This window comes from Carassius carassius, chromosome 29, assembly GCF_963082965.1.
Source record: "Carassius carassius chromosome 29, fCarCar2.1, whole genome shotgun sequence".
NCBI classification, from domain to species: domain Eukaryota; kingdom Metazoa; phylum Chordata; class Actinopteri; order Cypriniformes; family Cyprinidae; genus Carassius; species Carassius carassius.
In genome coordinates, this window is record NC_081783.1 from 21914120 (window position 1) to 21934368 (window position 20249).

At 35.7% G+C, this 20249-nt stretch overlaps 2 protein-coding genes across 51 annotated transcripts in view; one reads left to right on the plus strand and one right to left on the minus strand.

Annotated features, from left to right (window-relative positions):
* The window catches only part of LOC132109884 (protein diaphanous homolog 1-like), a 117839-nt gene extending 115573 nt beyond the window's left edge, over window positions 1-2266 (plus strand). For both annotated transcript variants that reach the window (XM_059516279.1, XM_059516280.1), the window contains one exon: window positions 1281-2266. In XM_059516279.1, the coding sequence (XP_059372262.1) occupies window positions 1281-1468 (188 nt within the window). In that variant the 3' untranslated portion in view covers window positions 1469-2266. The remainder of the gene's footprint in view (window positions 1-1280) is intronic.
* Window positions 2267-16489: 14223 nt separating this feature from the next.
* LOC132109885 (protocadherin gamma-A12-like) overlaps window positions 16490-20249 on the minus strand; it is a 176037-nt gene continuing 172277 nt past the window's right edge. For all 49 annotated transcript variants that reach the window (XM_059516292.1, XM_059516314.1, XM_059516309.1 and 46 more), the window contains one exon: window positions 16490-18638. In XM_059516292.1, the coding sequence (XP_059372275.1) occupies window positions 18370-18638 (269 nt within the window). In that variant the 3' untranslated portion in view covers window positions 16490-18369. The remainder of the gene's footprint in view (window positions 18639-20249) is intronic.

Genomic DNA, 20249 nt, shown 5'->3' on the forward strand with positions numbered 1-20249 from the left:
TATTGACTAAACAATAAAAAAAATTTTTGATACATTTCTTTAACACAGAAGTGAAAACATCACTTCTAATCATTTTGCATCTCGAAGTAAATGCATCCTTATTTAAAAAGGTTTAGATATTTGACCTGGAAAACTAGACAAAAATAGGTTAAAGAATAAATTGGGACAAATGACTGACTTTTCGTGCTGTCTATTTATGATTCATATTATTCTGTAGTCCTGCAGTGAAATGTCATTGGTCCGAAATCCACGACTGTATATTAAACATCAAACATTTTCCGATAAACTGTGATCTTCTTGTGCCATTTTAATAAGAAACAACCAAACAAAAAAAAAATACTTCTTTTTGAGAAACTTGTTTAGACTCAGTGTAGTAATAGAAAGTGGCCATCATTTTAAAGCAGAAACAAGTCTTGTAAATGTTTATAGGGTCCCATCTGTCTGACACTGACAAACCAAAGCTACAAACACACCCATAACGACTTTTTCTCCCTAACAGACTCGGTGCTGTCCTTATCACAGCTTACACTGGACACCTGCTTGGTAACGTGTGCGTGTGTGTGTGTGTTCTCTAAAACTCTGCATGCTTTATTACAGATGTTTGCGCAGAGATCGTTATCAGTGGCTTTTGGGATTCTGCGTGTGTGATCACGGTTTCCTCTGCATGGTCTTGTTTTGCATACAGGCTGGAGAATAAGAATGGAATATTCTCAGACAATATTTTCCTATGAATGTCGCACCACAGGAGATTTGTTCTGCAGCTGTTACTGGAGTGTTTAACTTACCAACATAACTGCCAGCGCACATATCTGAAGTTATGCAGCTGTCTCTTATGTCAGGATATCAGTCTGATGGTGTTCACAGGAATATTCCAGGTTATTTTCAGCTTTAATGTATGTGAATAGCATGTGCGGCATGCTTTAAATTATTACAGACAATGACTTCAACTCATCCCTCAGTTGTAAAACACATTTAGAGTAAAACAATTACAATAATACAACTGACATTTTCGCAATTTATGTGAGCTCCACACTTATGCTTTTAAACCTTTCATTCCATAAGCTTATTTTGGATTGTAAAATGTGGTCTGTTTTTCTAACTGAGCAAATAACCTGGTATATTCATATAAACATGTACGTTGTTGGTTGTTTTTGACTGCAGTGATTTAAACAATGACCTTTGAACTCTAACACATGTGTCTGACCTCACAGTGCTTTCCAGCTTGATGTTTGAATATCATTTTAATTGCCCTTCATTTATTATTTCACTTTCCATTTCAGCCAACAATCGGAGAGGAGCCGGTCACGCCGTGACAAACATTCTCGCCAAAGAGCTTCTTCAAGATGACACCCCTCGCAGTGCCACGAAAAAGACCCGATCAGAAGCAGAGGACAGGAAGGAGTCAACTCCGGAAGACACGGGCTCGCTGGAGGACCTCTTAGATGACGCTCCGTTACGATCAAATTAAGGACTTCCTCTGCTGACCCCAACAGTTAAAAGACATACTGTGTTTGAGGACCAAGTATGCGAGGGCGGGGCTCCCGCTAAACCACACCCCTTGAATAAGCCCACACTGCTTCCTATTGGCCATCACACAGGAGGAGCGGCCTCATCTCATCACTGTCACAGTTGTTTTGTCATTTTCTAGCACTCTTTCTCTAAACACAAGGTTTCATCTGTCCATTATCTCTATTGTCTGGATTTAAAAAGATTCCAAAGATTTGCATATAGATTCCAGAACATTTTGTTCCATTCCAAGTACATCTGAACATCCTCTTCTGGTTTTTAAAACAAACATCTGTTCCTCTTTAAACATTTAGCTTTTTTGTTTTGCTCTTTGACTTTAAAACACATCAAATGGCTGAAATAAGTTACATTGTTGTACTTGAAAGGCAACGTGCCAATAATGTCGATCCCATAAATGCAAATTCAATTACATAAGGTGTTCTCACTTAGGTTCTGTAGCCATCACAAGGAGGTCTGGTACCTGTTCACAAGATTATTTCTCTCTCCTGTCCCCTTCTTTTTCTGGGTATGTCATTCTGTCATTTTAAGTGAATGGTGTTGTTTAAATCTTTTTTACAATAATTGAGCCTCATTCATAAAACCATTCTTGTATAAATCATTGCATGGAATTAAATGTGACAATTTATGCAAAAATTGTTTCAAATAAAATTGATAAAACATTAGTAAAAAAAAAAAGTGCATTGAATTAAATGCATTAATCTACTTCACAGTGGTTTTATGAATAATTTGTGTGTTTTCTGTACAATGAAGGTCCAATCTGCTGATACATACATCACACAATTTTCAGTAGCTTTTTATCGTCGCAAGATAAATCATTTTTTATTTTCTACCAGACATGAAGTAAAAAGTCACTGTGAACTGGGCAAAAGTAACATTGACAAGTCCTTTGGCATTCATTCCTCTGATAAATGGTTTGATCAAGACAAATCTGAGGGACTAAAGCAGAGCACTTCTATCATTGATGCTTAAATGTCTGCACATAGATTTATTGATCTTTAGTATTTTTCATTGCAGTCTTTAAAAGACAGTGAGCAAATGTCCCTGCCTTTATGTAGATTGATCACCAGCATATACTGTTAAACCAGTCAACCATTGAGATTGTTCTCGAGTTTGTGTTAGTGACGCAGGGAAATATGACCTCAAGATTCAGCTTTTTAATATGACTTACCTGAATGTTGATGTTGGCTGAAAGTTTGAGGGTAGAGATCACTGTTTAAAGCAATAGCTCGGACTGCATTTTTCAAGAAATCCTGAGAACTTGTCTTCCGGATTGAACTATATTCAGTTATATATGCATTTATGTAATGTGTGTAAAACGACGTCAATGTTTTGGCAGTGGTCCTGTCTCTAAATGCTGCCTAGAAACCAGCAAGTCCGAAAGAGCTTGAGAATGTCCAGGTTTTGAAGCCAAATTTCCAATTTTTGACATTTTAGAATTTCTGTGGACTGGACTTGGAGAACTGGGAGCCAACAGATTCTCCTTCAAAGCTGATTGATCGTACTGATGGTTTTGCAAGTCAGTTTTACTTTATAAAAAAAAAAAGCTGGATAAAGATCACTGGAAAAACAGAGACTTTGTGTTTTCTTTGTTTTGATGGGTTTTTTTTAAGAACACCATTTTTCTTTGTTGGTTTTTATTGTTGATCATTTTATTATGATAATATAGAGATTGTATTGGTGGGATCCATTTGGTCAAATTGTGTACATTGCGTTTTGACTGTAGAGATGTTTATTATGGTTGTCTCTAAAACTACACCATTAAAATATCATCTTTAATACTTATTCCATATGGACTTTGTGTGTGTGCGTGTGTGCATGTATGTTTGACATATATTTTTGCTATTATTAGATTGATGGAATATTTGAAAATGCCCATATCAAAAGGTATGGTACTTGTAGTAACTGAAATTTACTTATGGACCCCAAAGTATTTGGACACTTACAATAAACAGTATTAAATATTCAAAACCTTTCAAAAAAAAAAAATATATATATATAAAAATCCTCAGACCATCCAAGATGTAGATGAGTTTGTTTCTTCTTTAAAACAGATTTGGAGAAATGTAGCATTAAATCACTTGCTCAGCAATGGATCCTCTGCAGTGAATGGGTGCCGTCAGAATGAGAGTCCAAACAGATGATCAACACATCACAATAATCCACAAATAATCAACACGAATCCAGTCCATCAGTTAATGTCTTGTGAAGCCCAAATCTGTATGTACAACCCGAATTCCGGAAAAGTTGGGACGTTTTTTAAATTTGAATAAAATGAAAACTAAAAGACTTTCAAATCACATGAGCCAATATTTTATTCACAATAGAACATAGATAACATAGCAAATGTTTAAACTGAGAAAGTTTACAATTTTATGCACAAAATGAGCTCATTTCAATTTTGATTTCTGCTACAGGTCTCAAAATAGTTGGGACGGGGCATGTTTACCATGGTGTAGCATCTCCTTTTCTTTTCAAAACAGTTTGAAGACGTCTGGGCATTGAGGCTATGAGTTGCTGGAGTTTTGCTGTTGGAATTTGGTCCCATTCTTGCCTTATATAGATTTCCAGCTGCTGAAGAGTTCGTGGTCGTCTTTGACGTATTTTTCGTTTAATGATGCGCCAAATGTCCTCTATAGGTGAAAGATCTGGACTGCAGGCAGGCCAGGTTAGCACCCGGACTCTTCTACGACGAAGCCATGCTGTTGTTATAGCTGCAGTATGTGGTTTTGCATTGTCCTGCTGAAATAAACAAGGCCTTCCCTGAAATAGACGTTGTTTGGAGGGAAGCATATGTTGCTCTAAAACCTTTATATACCTTTCAGCATTCACAGAGCCTTCCAAAACATGCAAGCTGCCCATACCGTATGCACTTATGCACCCCCATACCATCAGAGATGCTGGCTTTTCAACTGAATGCTGATAACATGCTGGAAGGTCTCGCTCCTCTTTAGCCCGGAGGACACGGCGTCCGTGATTTCCAACAAGAATGTCAAATTTGGACTCGTCTGACCATAAAACACTATTCCACTTTGAAATAGTCCATTTTAAATGAGCCTTGGCCCACAGGACACGACGGCGCTTCTGGACCATGTTCACATATGGCTTCCTTTTTGCATGATAGAGCTTTAGTTGGCATCTGCTGATGGCACGGCGGATTGTGTTTACCGACAGTGGTTTCTGAAAGTATTCCTGGGCCCATTTAGTAATGTCATTGACACAATCATGCCGATGAGTGATGCAGTGTCGTCTGAGAGCCCGAAGACCACGGGCATCCAATAAAGGTCTCCGGCCTTGTCCCTTACGCACAGAGATTTCTCCAGTTTCTCTGAATCTTTTGATGATGTTATGCACTGTAGATGATGAGATTTGCAAAGCCTTTGCAATTTGACGTTGAGGAACATTGTTTTTAAAGTTTTCCACAATTTTTTTACGCAGTCTTTTACAGATAGGAGAGCCTCTGCCCATCTTTACTTCTGAGAGACTCTGCTTCTCTAAGACAAAGCTTTTATAGCTAATCATGTTACAGACCTGATATCAATTAACTTAATTAATCACTAGATGTTCTCCCAGCTGAATCTTTTCAAAACTGCTTGCTTTTTTAGCCATTTGTTGCCCCCGTGCCAACTTTTTTGAGACCTGTAGCAGGCATTAAATTTTAAATGAGCTAATTAAGTGGATAAAAGTGTAAAATTTCTCAGTTTAAACATTTGCTACGTTATCTATGTTCTATTGTGAATAAAATATTGGCTCATGTGATTTGAAATTCCTTTAGTTTTCATTTTATTAAAATTTAAAAAACGTCCCAACTTTTCCGGAATTCGGGTTGTAAGAATTAAATCCATCATTAAAATATTTTTAAACATCGAACCATTGCTTCTGGCAAAATACAAGTCTTCTATGCTTAATAATGCTTCCTCTAGTAAAAACGTCTGAATCAGGAGAGAAATAGCACAGATCAAGCCACAACACTTCTAAACAAATATAGTGGTGGATTTTGCTGTGAAAGGACAACTTTTTCATGAAAGCAAGCATTATTTTGGATTCTGGACTCATATTTTTTGGCTAGAAGCAACAGTTTGAACTTCAAACACCATAAGATTGATTTGTTTCTTACAAACATGCATCTTTTCAATACACAAAACGCATTAGTTGATGAACTGGAGTGGTGTGGATTATTGTGATGTTTTTATCAGCTGTTTGGACTCTCAGTCTGACGGCACCCATTCACTGCAGAGGATCCATTGGTAACATGATCAATTTCTCCAAATCTCTTTCCATGAGAAACTAACTCATCTTCATCTTAAACATCCTGACGGTGAGCGAATTTTCAGCACATTTCTGGCTGACATATTATTGTAATGTGACATACATTTACAATTTATTTCAGTTGAGGAAGTACAGTTTAAGTAGCTCCAAAAAAGTATGATATTTTACAGAATACCATAGTAAATTGCCATAATCATTTTATCACTATGGTACACTTTTCTAGAAACTCATGATAATACCATGTTATTATTATTTGTGTTTTTTTTTTGTTGTTGTTAGTTCCTGAGATATATGTATAAGAGAGAACATGCACAAAGTTATTATGACTGTACAGAACACAAATGCGTGGTAACGTTTATGGAACATGTCTTGTGTAATTTGGTATGACTGGTACAGCATTTATTTGACATTCCTGTGTGTGCATCTGTGCGCTGGTTTTATGTCTCATGAGTGCAAAAAAAATGCAGCTATGATTTGGAATTTCCTCTCAGCAAATCCCAGACTAACACATACACTTCTCTGTTTTAGCTCATACAGACACAGGGAGAAATGTCTCTTACATTAAACACACAAAACATGAAGGTCACACAAAGTCTGAGTTCCTGTTTGTGAGTTGTTTGGTACAGGGTGTAATTGGGTTAACAGTTTCTGCCGTGTGCTCTGACGTCCATCTGTCTTTCTCAGTGGTTTAATATGTGGGGGTTTTTAGGAGATGTTCAATGAGACGAGGAGTTGGGAGAAGGGTGGAATGTTTGCTTTGGAATCCCTCCATTCCCTGTAACCACGTTGATTTTTCCTCCAAGAATAGAATTGGACTTATCCACAGAAGCAGCTCGTGCAGGATGTGTTTCACTCACACAAAAAATGATGTGCCAGCTGTCAGGCAGAGTTTGACTCAGGTGCCTCTGTTTGCATCTTTAGAGAGTGTGTGTGTGTGTGTGTGTGTGTGTGTGTGTGTGTGTGTGTGTGTGTGTGTGTGTGTTGAAGCATGTGTGTTTCATGTCTCTGCCTTTGTGGCAGGTTTTCATTAAAGCTTGACCTTTGACCCCTGAGGGAGTTCATAAAACAGCAGCTCTCCACATTCTTACATCCTAACATCAGGCTTTGCGTCAGTGTTATTAAGACTATTAAAACTAAAAATATTGACAATTGTTAAATGAAATACATCTGAATTAAAATATACAAATTAAAAACTTTAATAGATATTATAAATGTTAGCTTGGCAACTAACCAAAATAGAATAAGGTACTTAAATTACATTTTACAATAAGGTGTGATTATGATTTTACAGCATTTATTAACTTGAAGTTCAGTGCATTAGCTCATGTTAATAGAAACAACTTTTGATATTATAAATGTAGAAATTAATATTAAACTAAAATTAATAAATGCTGTTGAAGCTCATTGAATGCCCATTGTTCAGTTGTTCAACTAATGGTAAATCAAAAAATATTTTTATATTAATTTTAATTCCTTAACATTAACTACATTAACTAATAAAAATGTAAAATGCACATAACAAAATTATTAAAACTTACAATAAAATTAAAATAGCCTGAAAATCTAAAAATAAAAATGAAATATTAATATCTACTGTGATAGTATATAACTTATACAGAAATAAAACTGTGCCAAAATCACTCACATTTACTTCGAAACAAAAAGTCAAAAGGATAAGTGGAGCATGAATTTAAATTAAATAAAAAATTATGAGAAATTTATAAAAATTATTAGAAAGACACTAAATGAAAATTGACTACTTTTTTCAGTGTAAAAACCTAGATTTTCAACAGATAGAAAGTGAAGTGAAACAAAAGAAAGGAAGAGAAAAAGAAACATGATGAACTGATTAGAGGTCTTAAAGAAGATAAAAGAGGCTCAGAGTTCTTTTGTTCATGATGAGATGCTGTGTGTGTGTGTGTGTGTGTGTGTGTGTGTGTGTGTGTGTGTGTGTGTGTGTCTGTGTGTGTGTCTGTGTGTCTGTGTGTCTGTGTGTGTGTGTTGACAATGCACATTTGCTTTCATTTAAAAACAGTTTAAACATAAAGGCAAACAGCTCTTTGTTTATGTATGTTTCTCATTACAGATCCTCTTTGTTTCTCGTTACACGGCTCTTGTTATATTTCACCCTCTGCTTTGCTTCATTATCTGGTTGTTTGTGTTCTTCAGGACAGACTCTTGGCCAGTTGGCTCGCTTGTGGGCAGACGGCACAATGACGGCCGCATTGATGCTGAGAGCTGGAGCGGCCGGCCAATGGGAAGGCAGAAGTTGAGTTCTCAGGCAGCTGATTGGCTGGCTCAGTGTCATGGTGTCTCCAGGTAGCGAGTGAATGAGAGTATGTGGCTGTTTGTGGAGGGTGGAGTCAGAGAGAGAAAAGGATGGACTGCTAATTCAGCAGTCTTCATTAGGCCTTTGCAGTGAATTTGGACCAAACAACCCAAAACATAATGTCTAAGAGTCTGTCAAGGCTCTCAGCAATAGTTCTGGCATCTCTTCTTATCTCTTAGCAAATTTCAGTGTCAATTTCAAAGTGCTCTGAATCTGTTTTCCTCAAAATATTGCCAAATTCTTGAGTCTCTCTGTACAGGGGATAAATGAAGGTGACCAAAAAGATTAGGCGTTATGATTGGTCAGGTCATCTGTCAGTCATACTCCCTCCAAAGGGTCAATTGCCAGTAAATTTTGGAATGTCATTTCAAAACTAGCATTTAACTTTAACAAGAGCAGTAAAATCCATTTGGGTGAACATCTTCAAAAATGCTGTCTCTCTGTGGACAACTGTGAATATGAATAGTCTCTCTCAGCCCTGTTTTCGTTTGTGTAAAATTAAGTAAAAGTAAGTCACCTACCCTAACAAGTGTTTTATTAGTGAAACACTATTTTATTAGTACATTTATTACTAAATATCATCCGGTCTTGATGCCTTGATCTTCTCCTGTGTGAGAGATGCTGATTATAAGAGACAGAGATGCATTGATTACAGCTGATCTGAAGATAACAAACTGACAATCAACCCTGCTGCTCTTCAGAGAGAAAGAGAAAATCTCTCCCATTAGATGTCCTCCATGTTGACATTCCTCTCAGTTGTTGAATGGAGTGTTTGATGTGCCAGCTGTCAGGCAGAGTTTGACTCAGGTGCCTCTGTTTGCATCTTTAGAGAGTGTGTGTGTGTGTGTGAACCATAGATATCCAGGTAGGTACAATATGCATCACATGATTAAATGTGTCATTATTTTCAAATGCCCCCCCCCCCCCCCCCCCCAAAAAAAAAAATCCATTTGGGTGAACATCTTCAAAAATGCTGTCTCTCTTACACATTTAATCATGCATCACATGATTAAATGTGTCATTATTTTCATGTTGACATTCTTCTCAGTTGTTGAATGGAGTGTTTGATGTGCCAGCTGTCAGGCAGAGTTTGACTCAGGTGCCTCTGTTTGCATCTTTAGAGAGTGTGTGTGTGTGTGTGTGTGTGAACCATAGATATCCAGGTAGGTACAATATGCATCACATGATTAAATGTGTCATTATTTTAAAATACCCCCCCCCCCCCACCCCCCCACCCCCAAAAAAAATCCATTTGGGTGAACATCTTCAAAAATGCTGTCTCTCTGTGGACAACTGTGAATATGAATAGTCTCTCTCAGCCCTGTTTTCGTTTGTGTAAAATTAAGTAAAAGTAAGTCACCTACCCTAACAAGTGTTTTATTAGTGAAACACTATTTTATTAGTACATTTATTACTAAATATCATCCGGTCTTGATGCCTTGATCTTCTCCTGTGTGAGAGATGCTGATTATAAGAGACAGAGATGCATTGATTACAGCTGATCTGAAGATAACAAACTGACCTCAATCAACCCTGCTGCTCTTCAGAGAGAAAGAGAAAATCTCTCCCTTTAGATGTCCTCCATGTTGACATTCCTCTCTTTTTACAGGAAATAAATGGCAGACGGGACTTGATTTTGTCTGTGAGGAACTGATGGATGCATTGTGAGTTCATGTTTACGTGAAAATGCTCTTCTGAGCGGAACTTCAGTATATAGCTTGAGGTCAGTATTTTTTTAACTATCATATATTTTTGTCAGCAAAAGTGCATTAAAATTGATCAAATGTGACATCAAAGACATTTATATTGATATTACAAAAGATTTTGATTTCAAATAAATGCTCTCTCTTTTTTTCCCTCTCTCTCTGTGAGGGAGGGAGAGAGAGAGAGAGAGAGAGCCATGCTGCTGTGAGCCTCATCAGACTGTAGGTCATCTAAGCAGAGGGTAATTGCCTGAGGACATGACATGTCATGAGAATAACAAGTGACTGTCTGGTTGACTGATAAAGACGCATTGTTTCTTCTGTCTTTATGAAAAGTGTCTGAATGATCTATAATGATCTTTAGAAATGAACTTTCATATGCTGGACCTTTGAATTTAGACTCCTTGTCAATTTATTGTTTTCCACATTTTATTTTATTTTATTTTATTTTATTACCATGAGTATTTCTAAATGTTTTTGTATTATTATTATTATTTTTTTTTTTGGTACAGGCTAGTTTCAATAAATGTTTGGGGTGGACTGGAGAGTGAGTTTTAAGTCAGGAATGTTATTTCATCAATAGTTTTCCATGATGTTACCCCTTTAGTCTGAGATGAGGGGACTGTTGCAACAGTCAGACAGTATGATTAAGCTTATTACACACACAGACTTTTGCATGAGGATTTTTGGTGACTAAATTCTGCAATAATTACATCATTCCTCCTCCAAAAACTCACAAGAAACTCTTTAGATCAGTGTGAATCACTTGTTTGCTCATGGCTGTGTGTGTGTGTGTGTGTGTGTGTGTGTGTGTGTGTGTGAGTCACTCTTACATCCTGCTTTATTTATGATCCTCGTTACTTGGACAACTTTTTTTCCTGCACAGTCATTGTTCAAAATACAGATTTCCCTCATATTGCCTTCCTACAGCAGTTGGGAGGGACTGTGGCTATGTTTAGAATTGCATATCTACTACTTATACTATTTTTGAAGTAATTGTTGTGGTATTGATGGTTACCCAGCATGCAATTGTGGCTGGTGCCAGGTCAGAGTGATTTTGGTCTCTTAGTGCACTATACTTAGTATACCTTTACATGATCTAAAGTATTTTGTGAGTAATTAATATTTAAAATGTGCCTTTTACTCTGGCTCACTTTTCCTCGGTTCTTTAATCTTTCTGGACAGACTCAGAGGGAAGGATGTTGGCAGAGGGATTGTGGGTAAAGTAGGGCAGTAGATCTGTGATGACTTGACACTGTGAAGGAATTTTCTCTGCGGTTGGACTTCCTGCTCTTATTAAAGGAAGCTTTTGTTGCTGAATTGCTGGACTGTGTTCAGTCACTGTCAGAGTTCATTTGGGAAGAAAACGGTCCAAAATAATCCGTGCAGTACCACCACAACCACATAACCCTCCTTCCCTCGGTCTGTTTTCACCATATACATGCACCAGACCATTAAAGACATTTTGTATGTTTATATATAGAGCCAAACGCACCAAAACAACAGCATCCGTGTGTCTGTTCCTCTCTGGGATTTTAGAATATTTTGTAGGTCTCATTCTTAGAATATTCCCATCCTGATCTTTGACTTGACAGAATGTTGCCATGGTTCTTTTTTAAAATTTTGAAAGCCAAACACCCTCAGCAATGTTTACCATGAGTCCTAATGAGTTTGTTGTTGATATATTCAGTAATGTTGAGCACACATTACTTACAGCTGTTGTGTCATTTCTGCAGCACTAGTGAATCCAGAGTTATTCCACTGTAAAACCTAAAAATGTTAATAAAATATTTTAGTACCTTACTCAGCCTGCAGCAGTTAGTAGAAATCATTCACATTGTATGTCTTAAGTTATTCAGAAAGTGAGAACTATTTTATATACTACTGTTGTTGTGTCACATAATGTAGTTTTAAGAGTTTTTTTTAGACAAGAATGTACTTGTTTAGACTTAAATATGTGGTTTGCTAATATAGATTGCACGTATTTGAAAATTTGCATCAATGGTCTCGGAGATGTGAGCTCCAGGGCGACAGCGGCTGTTCAGCACTCATGAACCCTCTAAGAGTAGCTTCACAACAGCCTGATATTCGGGAATATGCAGCTGGCTCTGGTGTCCCTATAGCGGCATGAGATGTAATTCGTTTGGATAAATCTAACAGACAGCCTTTGGTCACATTAATTAATCTATTATTTGTTTCAGAGCAAACAGTTTTGGCTGAGGGCAAAGTTTCATAACTTTATATTTTTCTACATCTTTAATGCTGGATCAGTCTTTGTACTTTTGACTGAATTGCCTAGCAACTTTTGAAATGGCAGCTGTGGTTATTAAATGTAATGATATTAAATAAATAATATATTTTACAAATAATAGAAGTAATAGTATTTGGTATTGAGAAGCTGTCTGTGTGTTAATGATTGTGATTTTGGTTACAATGTTTTGTCATTAGATTTTGACAAGAGTCTGTCTTTATGAGTCACAAGCAAAGACTTTTAAATTTTTTTTTTACCTTCAGAAACACCTTGTGTATTGACCACATTATCATAGTCAATTCCTGTAACAGTTTCAAGGATACTAAGACAAAGACATCACTTTCCTCGTTGGAAATTTTTTGTTTTGTTTTGAATATGTGATTGATGCTGTATAAGATAAAGGTAATCTTGCTCAGGCCATCTCTCTCTACATAAAATAAGCTTTCAAGTTACTCAACATTCCTTCTATTTCTAAGGTGTTTTTTTTTAATTAGCAGTGAGGCTTGGGCTCATCTGTCAACTTCAGATTTGAACCCGTTGCAGAAGGAAGTAGTTCCGAACACAAACTGTTTTTTTTTTTTTTTAAACACTCCTTGGTTGTATCTTATTTATTTACATACTATGTGACATTGTTCTATATCAGCACTGCTGTTATTACGGCACTCAGAACACAGCTGTGCTAACAAATCACTCATTTAATAGGATATTCATAAGTATATTAATAATTGTTTCTATAGTTAAGGCATTATGTTTGGGTGAAAATCAGACTGAAGCTGGATTGCTCAGCATGATCATTAGATGATCTGTGATTGGTTGTTTGTTGCATTCCTCACAATTCTATGTCAAATAATTTGGGAAACAGTATGAGGGCAACATCCCAGAATATCCTAAGCAGCTGCTTTATTGCCTTGACAACACCTGTCACCATGGTGCTGAAGTCTGAGTCTGCGTGTCTAATGTACTTCTGCTGTCACACTTTCTCACACACACACACACACACACACACACACACACACACACACACACACACACACACACACACACACACACACACACATGATGGTTCTTAAATCAAATGATCTGGTTATTGACTTTCTGTGTGACGTTAATATTGTTGTTTTTACACTTTAATCTGTCCTCCAGATGCTGTTAACTGCAAGACTCTAAAATTCCACTCATATCAGACAAAAAACCTACAATTTACTTGCTCTTCTGAAATTACAGTTAGATGTACTATGTAGACATGGCCTACCATTCACAGTTAAAACTTTAATTGAAATTATAAAGCACGCAAAAAAAAAAAAAAAAACTTCCACAAAAGTCAGCAAAGTCTTCTTTAAATGGGGTCTAAGTAGGTTAGATTAAATAGAATATAGAAAATTTTAAAAAACAAAACAAAACAAAAAAAACAAATTAACATTGGGTAAGAAGTAATCTTATGTAAATAAATAATTGTTTGGACAAAGCATGGGGAATTATGAGGATGTGTACATAATTTTTATTTAATATAAAAAGGTATTTGAGATCAATTTTGTGTTTTTCTTTTTTTATATTTTTTTTTTTTAGAATTATGCTTTTTTCCGTCAGGTGCAACTATGAATGTTAGTTTATACTTGCACTTAAATGTGTGGATATATAAATGTGGATCAAAAGATCTGTATTTAAGGTTTAAAACTAGATGATTTTTTTTTAATAAAGAAGCAGTTTTGAGTTTTGATGTTGACTTTTTATCTCCCACTTCTAATAAGCTTAACTCCTGTCTCTCCTGTATCTTAACATGACATTGGCCCTTTTTTTTTATACACTGTAAAAAATGAATCATGGGTCTTGTAATTTTCATCAAAAAAATTAAGGTGATAATTAAAAATAATGTCTGGATTTCATTAAAGAAATTGTGATTCAGTGTTGTATAGAAAATAATGAGGACTTTTTACTAATAAAACCAAGAGATGCGTTTTCCTCATTTTGTTTTAGGAGACTTAAGCAGTTTTGGTGCTTGAATTGGGGAACTGAATAAACTAAAATAATTAAGGAAAGAAGGCTGCCTATTTAATTTAAGTGAATTAGCTCAATTTTGCAGTTTTATTTTAGAGGTGATTGTTAGTTCCCAGCATGCTTTGCATATGGCTGGATATGGAGAGTAAATTTTGAAATTAAATGCTACTTTATGTTTTTGAGTGAAGGGAGGCATCTATTAATGTTTAATGTTCAGTTACATTTGACATTTGTAAGAGTTTCTGTAACATCGAAGTTTCCATTGCACAGTGCAATCGTTACCACTGTGCAGAAGAGTAGAGCTTGTAGTTATGGATACTACTCTAAGGCATTAAACCTTGTTTAATGAGCAGTAGCCTTGGTAGTGCTAGTGCAGTACTTTCCAGTATTTCTCAAGTATTTTCCTATTTGAGCTGATTGGCTGTATACAGTCTTGTAAATGTATAAAATAACAAAATACAAACAGATCTCATTTAAAATTTTTGAGAATAAACTTAAAATAAATGAGCACATTTCCCTAATTATATTAAATTTATTGTGCCATAGAATAAATAATTTAGGAATTTTTACTTAATTTATTTGGGTAAATTTCACAAAAAAATTCTACTCAAAAATCCTTAAAATCTACTCAAATATAATACGTGTAATATTGTTACCATAATTTTTTTAAGCAGATAGCATGTAATATTTTTTACAGTGTAGTTTTCAGTTTTAGCAGTGGAGTGAATTATTACATTGTGATGAAAGATTATGAAGGCAATATGGTGCACAGTTGAATGGTTCAGTATAACATCAGGAACATACGAAGAAAGTAAAAGATTTGACTTAGATATTTATTTGAAAAAGTTTGATAGATTTAACTTTAGTCACTGCAGTTTAAAATTTGTCATAGCAAATTAAACATATTTAAATTGAACTGAAGAGTAATATTGTGTAGATTGTGATCTCTTTAATCTACTTTGTGATCCAAGTAGTGCTCAAACTGTTAAAAAGAGGATTTCCTCTGATTTGCATTCCTGATAATCCTTCAGGAAAAGCTTCAAGTGTGTCCTCTTCTCTGATCTGTGTATTTCAGTCCTTCCCCCACATCTTCACTTCTCCACATGTCTGTATGTGTTTTGTTGGTCTGTTCTTTTTTTTTTTGCTCTGTTTGGATTCTAAGCACTCCTTTTATTCGACTCTCTTGGAAAAGGAAGGTGTTCCCATGGTAACGCCAGCTGAAGTGGAAAATACTTTTTCCGGTAATGGTGCTGATGCAGTGTGTGTGTGTGTTTTGTGAGATATCAGGACAAAACTCTGTATAATGACATGGGTATGACACAGGTATTACAAGTAGAGGGTGACTTATGAGGACATAACACATGTACCCATTTTTCAAAACACTTATAAATCATACAGAATGAGTTTTTTTGAGAAATTAAAAATGCACAAAGTTTCCTGTGAGGGTTAGGGTTAGGTGTAGAGTTGGTGTAGGGCCATAGAATATACAGTTTGTACAGTATAAAAACCATTACGCCTATGGGATGTCCCCACTTTTCACAAAAACAAACGTGTGTGTGTAAGTGTGTGTGTGTTGGGTGAACAGATGGCCTTCCGTGTGTATTCTTTTTGTGCTTGACAACAGAGTGATTTTCCCTAGGGTTTTATGACTGAAAAAATGAAACCCACTTTTATTTTTGTCTCTGATGGATTTTTATTGCCATCTGTTAATTGTCTCAGGCTAAAATCTGTGACCCTTATCAGGCAGACTGTAGCGAAACAACTTTGACCTCTCACCCCTGCCGATCTCAACATCTCCTACATCAGATCTGATCCTGATCACCTGTTTGAAACCAGGTGAAAGTTCAAATGTTCATTAATGCAAATCAAACCCTCAAGTGACTATTGCTCTTTTCTTTTTTTCTATTCATTTTTCCTTATTTCTCACTCTTGTAATGCTTTGGGGTTTAACAGAACATTTATTATGCAAACTATTTAATTTACAAAGCTGGTGGGAAAACCTTTTATGAAAAAGTCTTACATGAAAAAAAAAATATATATATATATATTTTTATAAATAGCATAATATAATTGTATATATGTGTGTGTGTGTGTGTACATACATATATATATATATATATATATATATATATATATATATATATATATATATATATCATGGTATAGTACTGTGGTAAATACATTATTAGTTTGATATACGCAGGAGTATAGTGTCAATAAGAAGTTGCATAAATTTGACAAACATGAGTGTGTGTGTGTGTGTGTGTGTATACTTATGCATTAAAATTGCTGTTTAAACATTTTTATTTCATGTGAAACTATAACTTAGATTCACCCTTATACAGCTGTGCTATGGTGTATAAATTCTGAACAAAAAAACTTTTTCAACTGAACAAAAAAAGAAAAAGACAATCGATAATTTGAGAACCTTTTATTTGAAATGTCAGTGTTCAAGAAAAGAAAAAAGAAAACAAAAATAATAATACAGCAATATAAATATTAGCATAGAAAATGCAAGTAGCACACAGGGGCCGGGACTCAAAGCGTCTTATCAGAGATGTTACAGCAGGATTACAGCATCAGCACACACACAGATAATAGATCTATTTAGATTCTTCATATAGACATTAAGAAGCATTTTCACATGTGAGCACGACAAAGAGCACAAAAACAATTATGACGGAGGATTTTAGGTCTATTTGCCCTCCGTTTTGTGTCTTTTCATGGAAGAGTGACAGGAAAAGAGGAAGACGAACACAAAAATATATGCATAACATCACAACTTCTAGACTAAGAGTGTGTCACTATTTATTTTTGTAAGTAAGTTAAACTCTTTATTTACAGGTGCGTTAGTTAGTTGGCCTTCATAGTACTAAAGAACTACATTGGTAACAGAGTGTCAAAAGTGTTTTTTCTCTTCTTTTTCAAAATTTTTATATTTTTGTGCATTTCTTTCTGTAAAATAAAATGACATTCCAGTAGTAAGCCATTCCTTTTGGGTTTTAAGGGCAAATTTCTATTTACAAAGGAACGTCATGCCAATGGTACGAGAACTGTTGTATTCAGAGGGAAAGTCAGCATTTGGAACCAGCATTTGGATGGAATTTGTGCACTTTAAGTATTTTCTAGAACCAGCTTTCAAAGTTATAATAACTGACTCTCTTTTTACTGTTACTGTGCTTGTTGTACATTCAATGAGTGCAAGTTGCCTCCTAAAACAGCATCAATCCTAACTGGTATTGGATTTTAACAGTATTCATATTCCTTCTGTAATAACTTGAGCTGGATTGCTGCCTAGATCAGCAACTCACAAAGTCAGGAGGTTTTGTGACCATAAAAGCAACAGATGCTTACTGAAGGTATCATAACTAACCCATCTAATTACAACCTGATAAGGAGCTTCAACACTTTCAGGATAACCTGGAAATACTGAATACTAAGGACGATATGCCACTGCGGGCACTTGAGGACTTGTAACTGATTTTACAACGCTCCCATTATGTCTCGGACTTCACTAATGCTCCATAAACTTTCTGTTAACATTAAAAAAGCAACAACAACCAATCTCTGGCTCAGTGATACACAGGGGGGACCCATTCTTTAAAAGCAAATACAAATCATCATAAAAGCGGATGGTTTAACTGCTTAACCTCCACTGTGAGAGGGTTACATAAGTGTTTATAGATTTCAGGTGATATGGAGATTATCTATAGCGCAAAAAACAGCATGCAGCAATAATCACCTGACTTGCATCTACATCAACACTTCTTCTAAAAGGATCAATTAAAAAGAGTCCATAGTGGTATTTTAGCAAACAATAATAAAAGGTAAAGTAAAGGTAAAGGTAAACCATGATGCATTTTACAAACATTGCAACATCCACAGCACTGGACACTGTGTCTTTGTAGAAACAAGAATGTGATTGTTATAAGAAAGAATACATTTCCTCTTTCTGTCCAGATGTCAGTTAAACATGATCACGGTAAAGTACTGTGGTAAATACATTATTGGCTTGATATACGCAGGAGTATAGTGTCATAAAGTTGGCAAACACGAGAATGAAAATCTGAAATATCTGAGCGTCCAATGAATCAGGATTTTTTTTTTTTTTTACAGTACTTAAAACAAATGCATGTGTGAAATAGACAAAGCGGTTAGAAGGGGGTTAACATTGACATACTGTCTTATTTTTACCCTAATTTTTTTTTTTTCTAAAGAGATACAGATTTCCAGCAAACCTCAAAACAGCATAAAATGGAGTCGTCCAGCTATTTCAACCTCCCTAAACCTACGACTCTCTACTTCTTCTCTTTCTTGGTGGATTTCTTCTTGCTGGCGGGCGTCTGGGCGGCTTTGGGTGGCTCAGATTGGGCAGCGGCTATGGCGGCCTGTGGAGGCGGCAGGGCCTGCTGGGGTTGCTGCTGGTTGGAGGTCAGGGTGGCGGTGCTGCCGGGGATGTAGACGTTCTGCCGGTAATCAGGGACGTGCTGCAGGGTGAACTGAGGGCTGTAGCGGGTGCTCAGACCCATGGTGCCCGGACCCAGAGTATTGGTCGCCTCGCTGACTTCTGCAGAGAGAAGAGAGGCTTCTGTTAGGTGATTCTGAGAGGATCTCACACAGCTCCTGAACTCTATTTCAAAAGATTTGTTTAAATATGTTATGGTGAGAGGTAATAAAATAGGAAATAACCAGGAAAAAAAGCAAGTCGCTTTGTTTGAAAGCATTTACTAAATGAATAAACTGTTACTGCAAAAAATATTTATATTCTTACTAATTATTTTGTCTTGTACAAAATTAAGTAGATATAAACATATCTAAACATTCTTAAATAAAGATAGCAAATAAATTGAAAATATTAAGGACTGTTTTCTGAAAACTGTATAAAAATTAAATGAGTTTATGCTTAACATATATATTACAAATATTGGGGCTATGGGGTCAGAAAAAAATAAACTTAAAAACTGATAAAAAGGTATGTTTTGTCTTGTTTTCCAGTAAAAATATTTAAACATACTTAAATCAAGATATACAATCACATACTTTTTTGGACCACAAAACAGTCTTAAGTAGCACAGGTATATTCGTAGCAATAGCCCAAAATACATTGTATATACACATGCATTTTTCTTTTATGCCAAAAATCATTAGGATATTAAGTAAAGATATACCATTACTGTATTACTGTTTTGCTGTACCATGAAGATATTTAGTAAATTTCCTACTGTAAATATCAAAACATATTTTTTGATTCATAATATGCATTGCTAAGAACTTTATTTGGACGGCTTTTAGGCCATTTTCTCAATATTTAGATTTTTTTTTGCTCCCTCAGATTCCAGATTTTCAAATAGTTGTATCTCGGCCAAATATTGTCAGATCCTAACAAACCATACATCAATGGAAAGCTCATTTATGTGAAAAAAAGATGACCTTATAACTGGTTTCGTGGTCCAGGGTCACACATTAAGTCCCAATAAACCATCTATGAAACAAAGCTTATTCTACAAGATTTCAACCTACAAAAAAGAACAATGACAAATTCAAACAAACTGAGTGTTAATGGAAAACTGCTGAATGTCTGATCTCAGAACAGTGCTGGACAGAACAGTGGAAACAGTGACGCTCTCCAGCGGGAACCAAATAACTCAATAATGTCTGTCTCAGAGTCTTTGTGAAAAAATATAAAATGATTTCACTTGTTCTCGTGTCTGTGTGAATGCCTTTAGGATCTGGCCAAAACAATCTGCTCTAATTTGCTTTTACATAAGCTGATGTACAAGACAGTTCAAAAGTTAGGGACAGTAACATTTCTTTCCCCTTTATTCAGCAAGAATGAAGTTCCAAAGGAAAAAGAGACAAAGACTTTTATAATGTTACAAAAAGAAAAAGCAGCACAACTGTTTTCAACATTTGATCCTAGTGAACTGGCAAATTATAGGCCTATTTCAAATCTTCCATTTATGTCTAAAATTAAAAAAAAAAAGTTGTGTCTGCTCAATTGAGATCCTTCCTGCAAAATGATCTGTATGAAGAAAATTAGTCAGGTTTCAGGCCCCACCATAGCACATAAACTGCAGTTGTTAAAATTACAAATGACCTGCTTCTTGCGCCAGATCAAGGCTGCATCTCAGTGCTAGTTTTACTTGATCTTAGTGCTGCGTTCGACACCATAGATCAT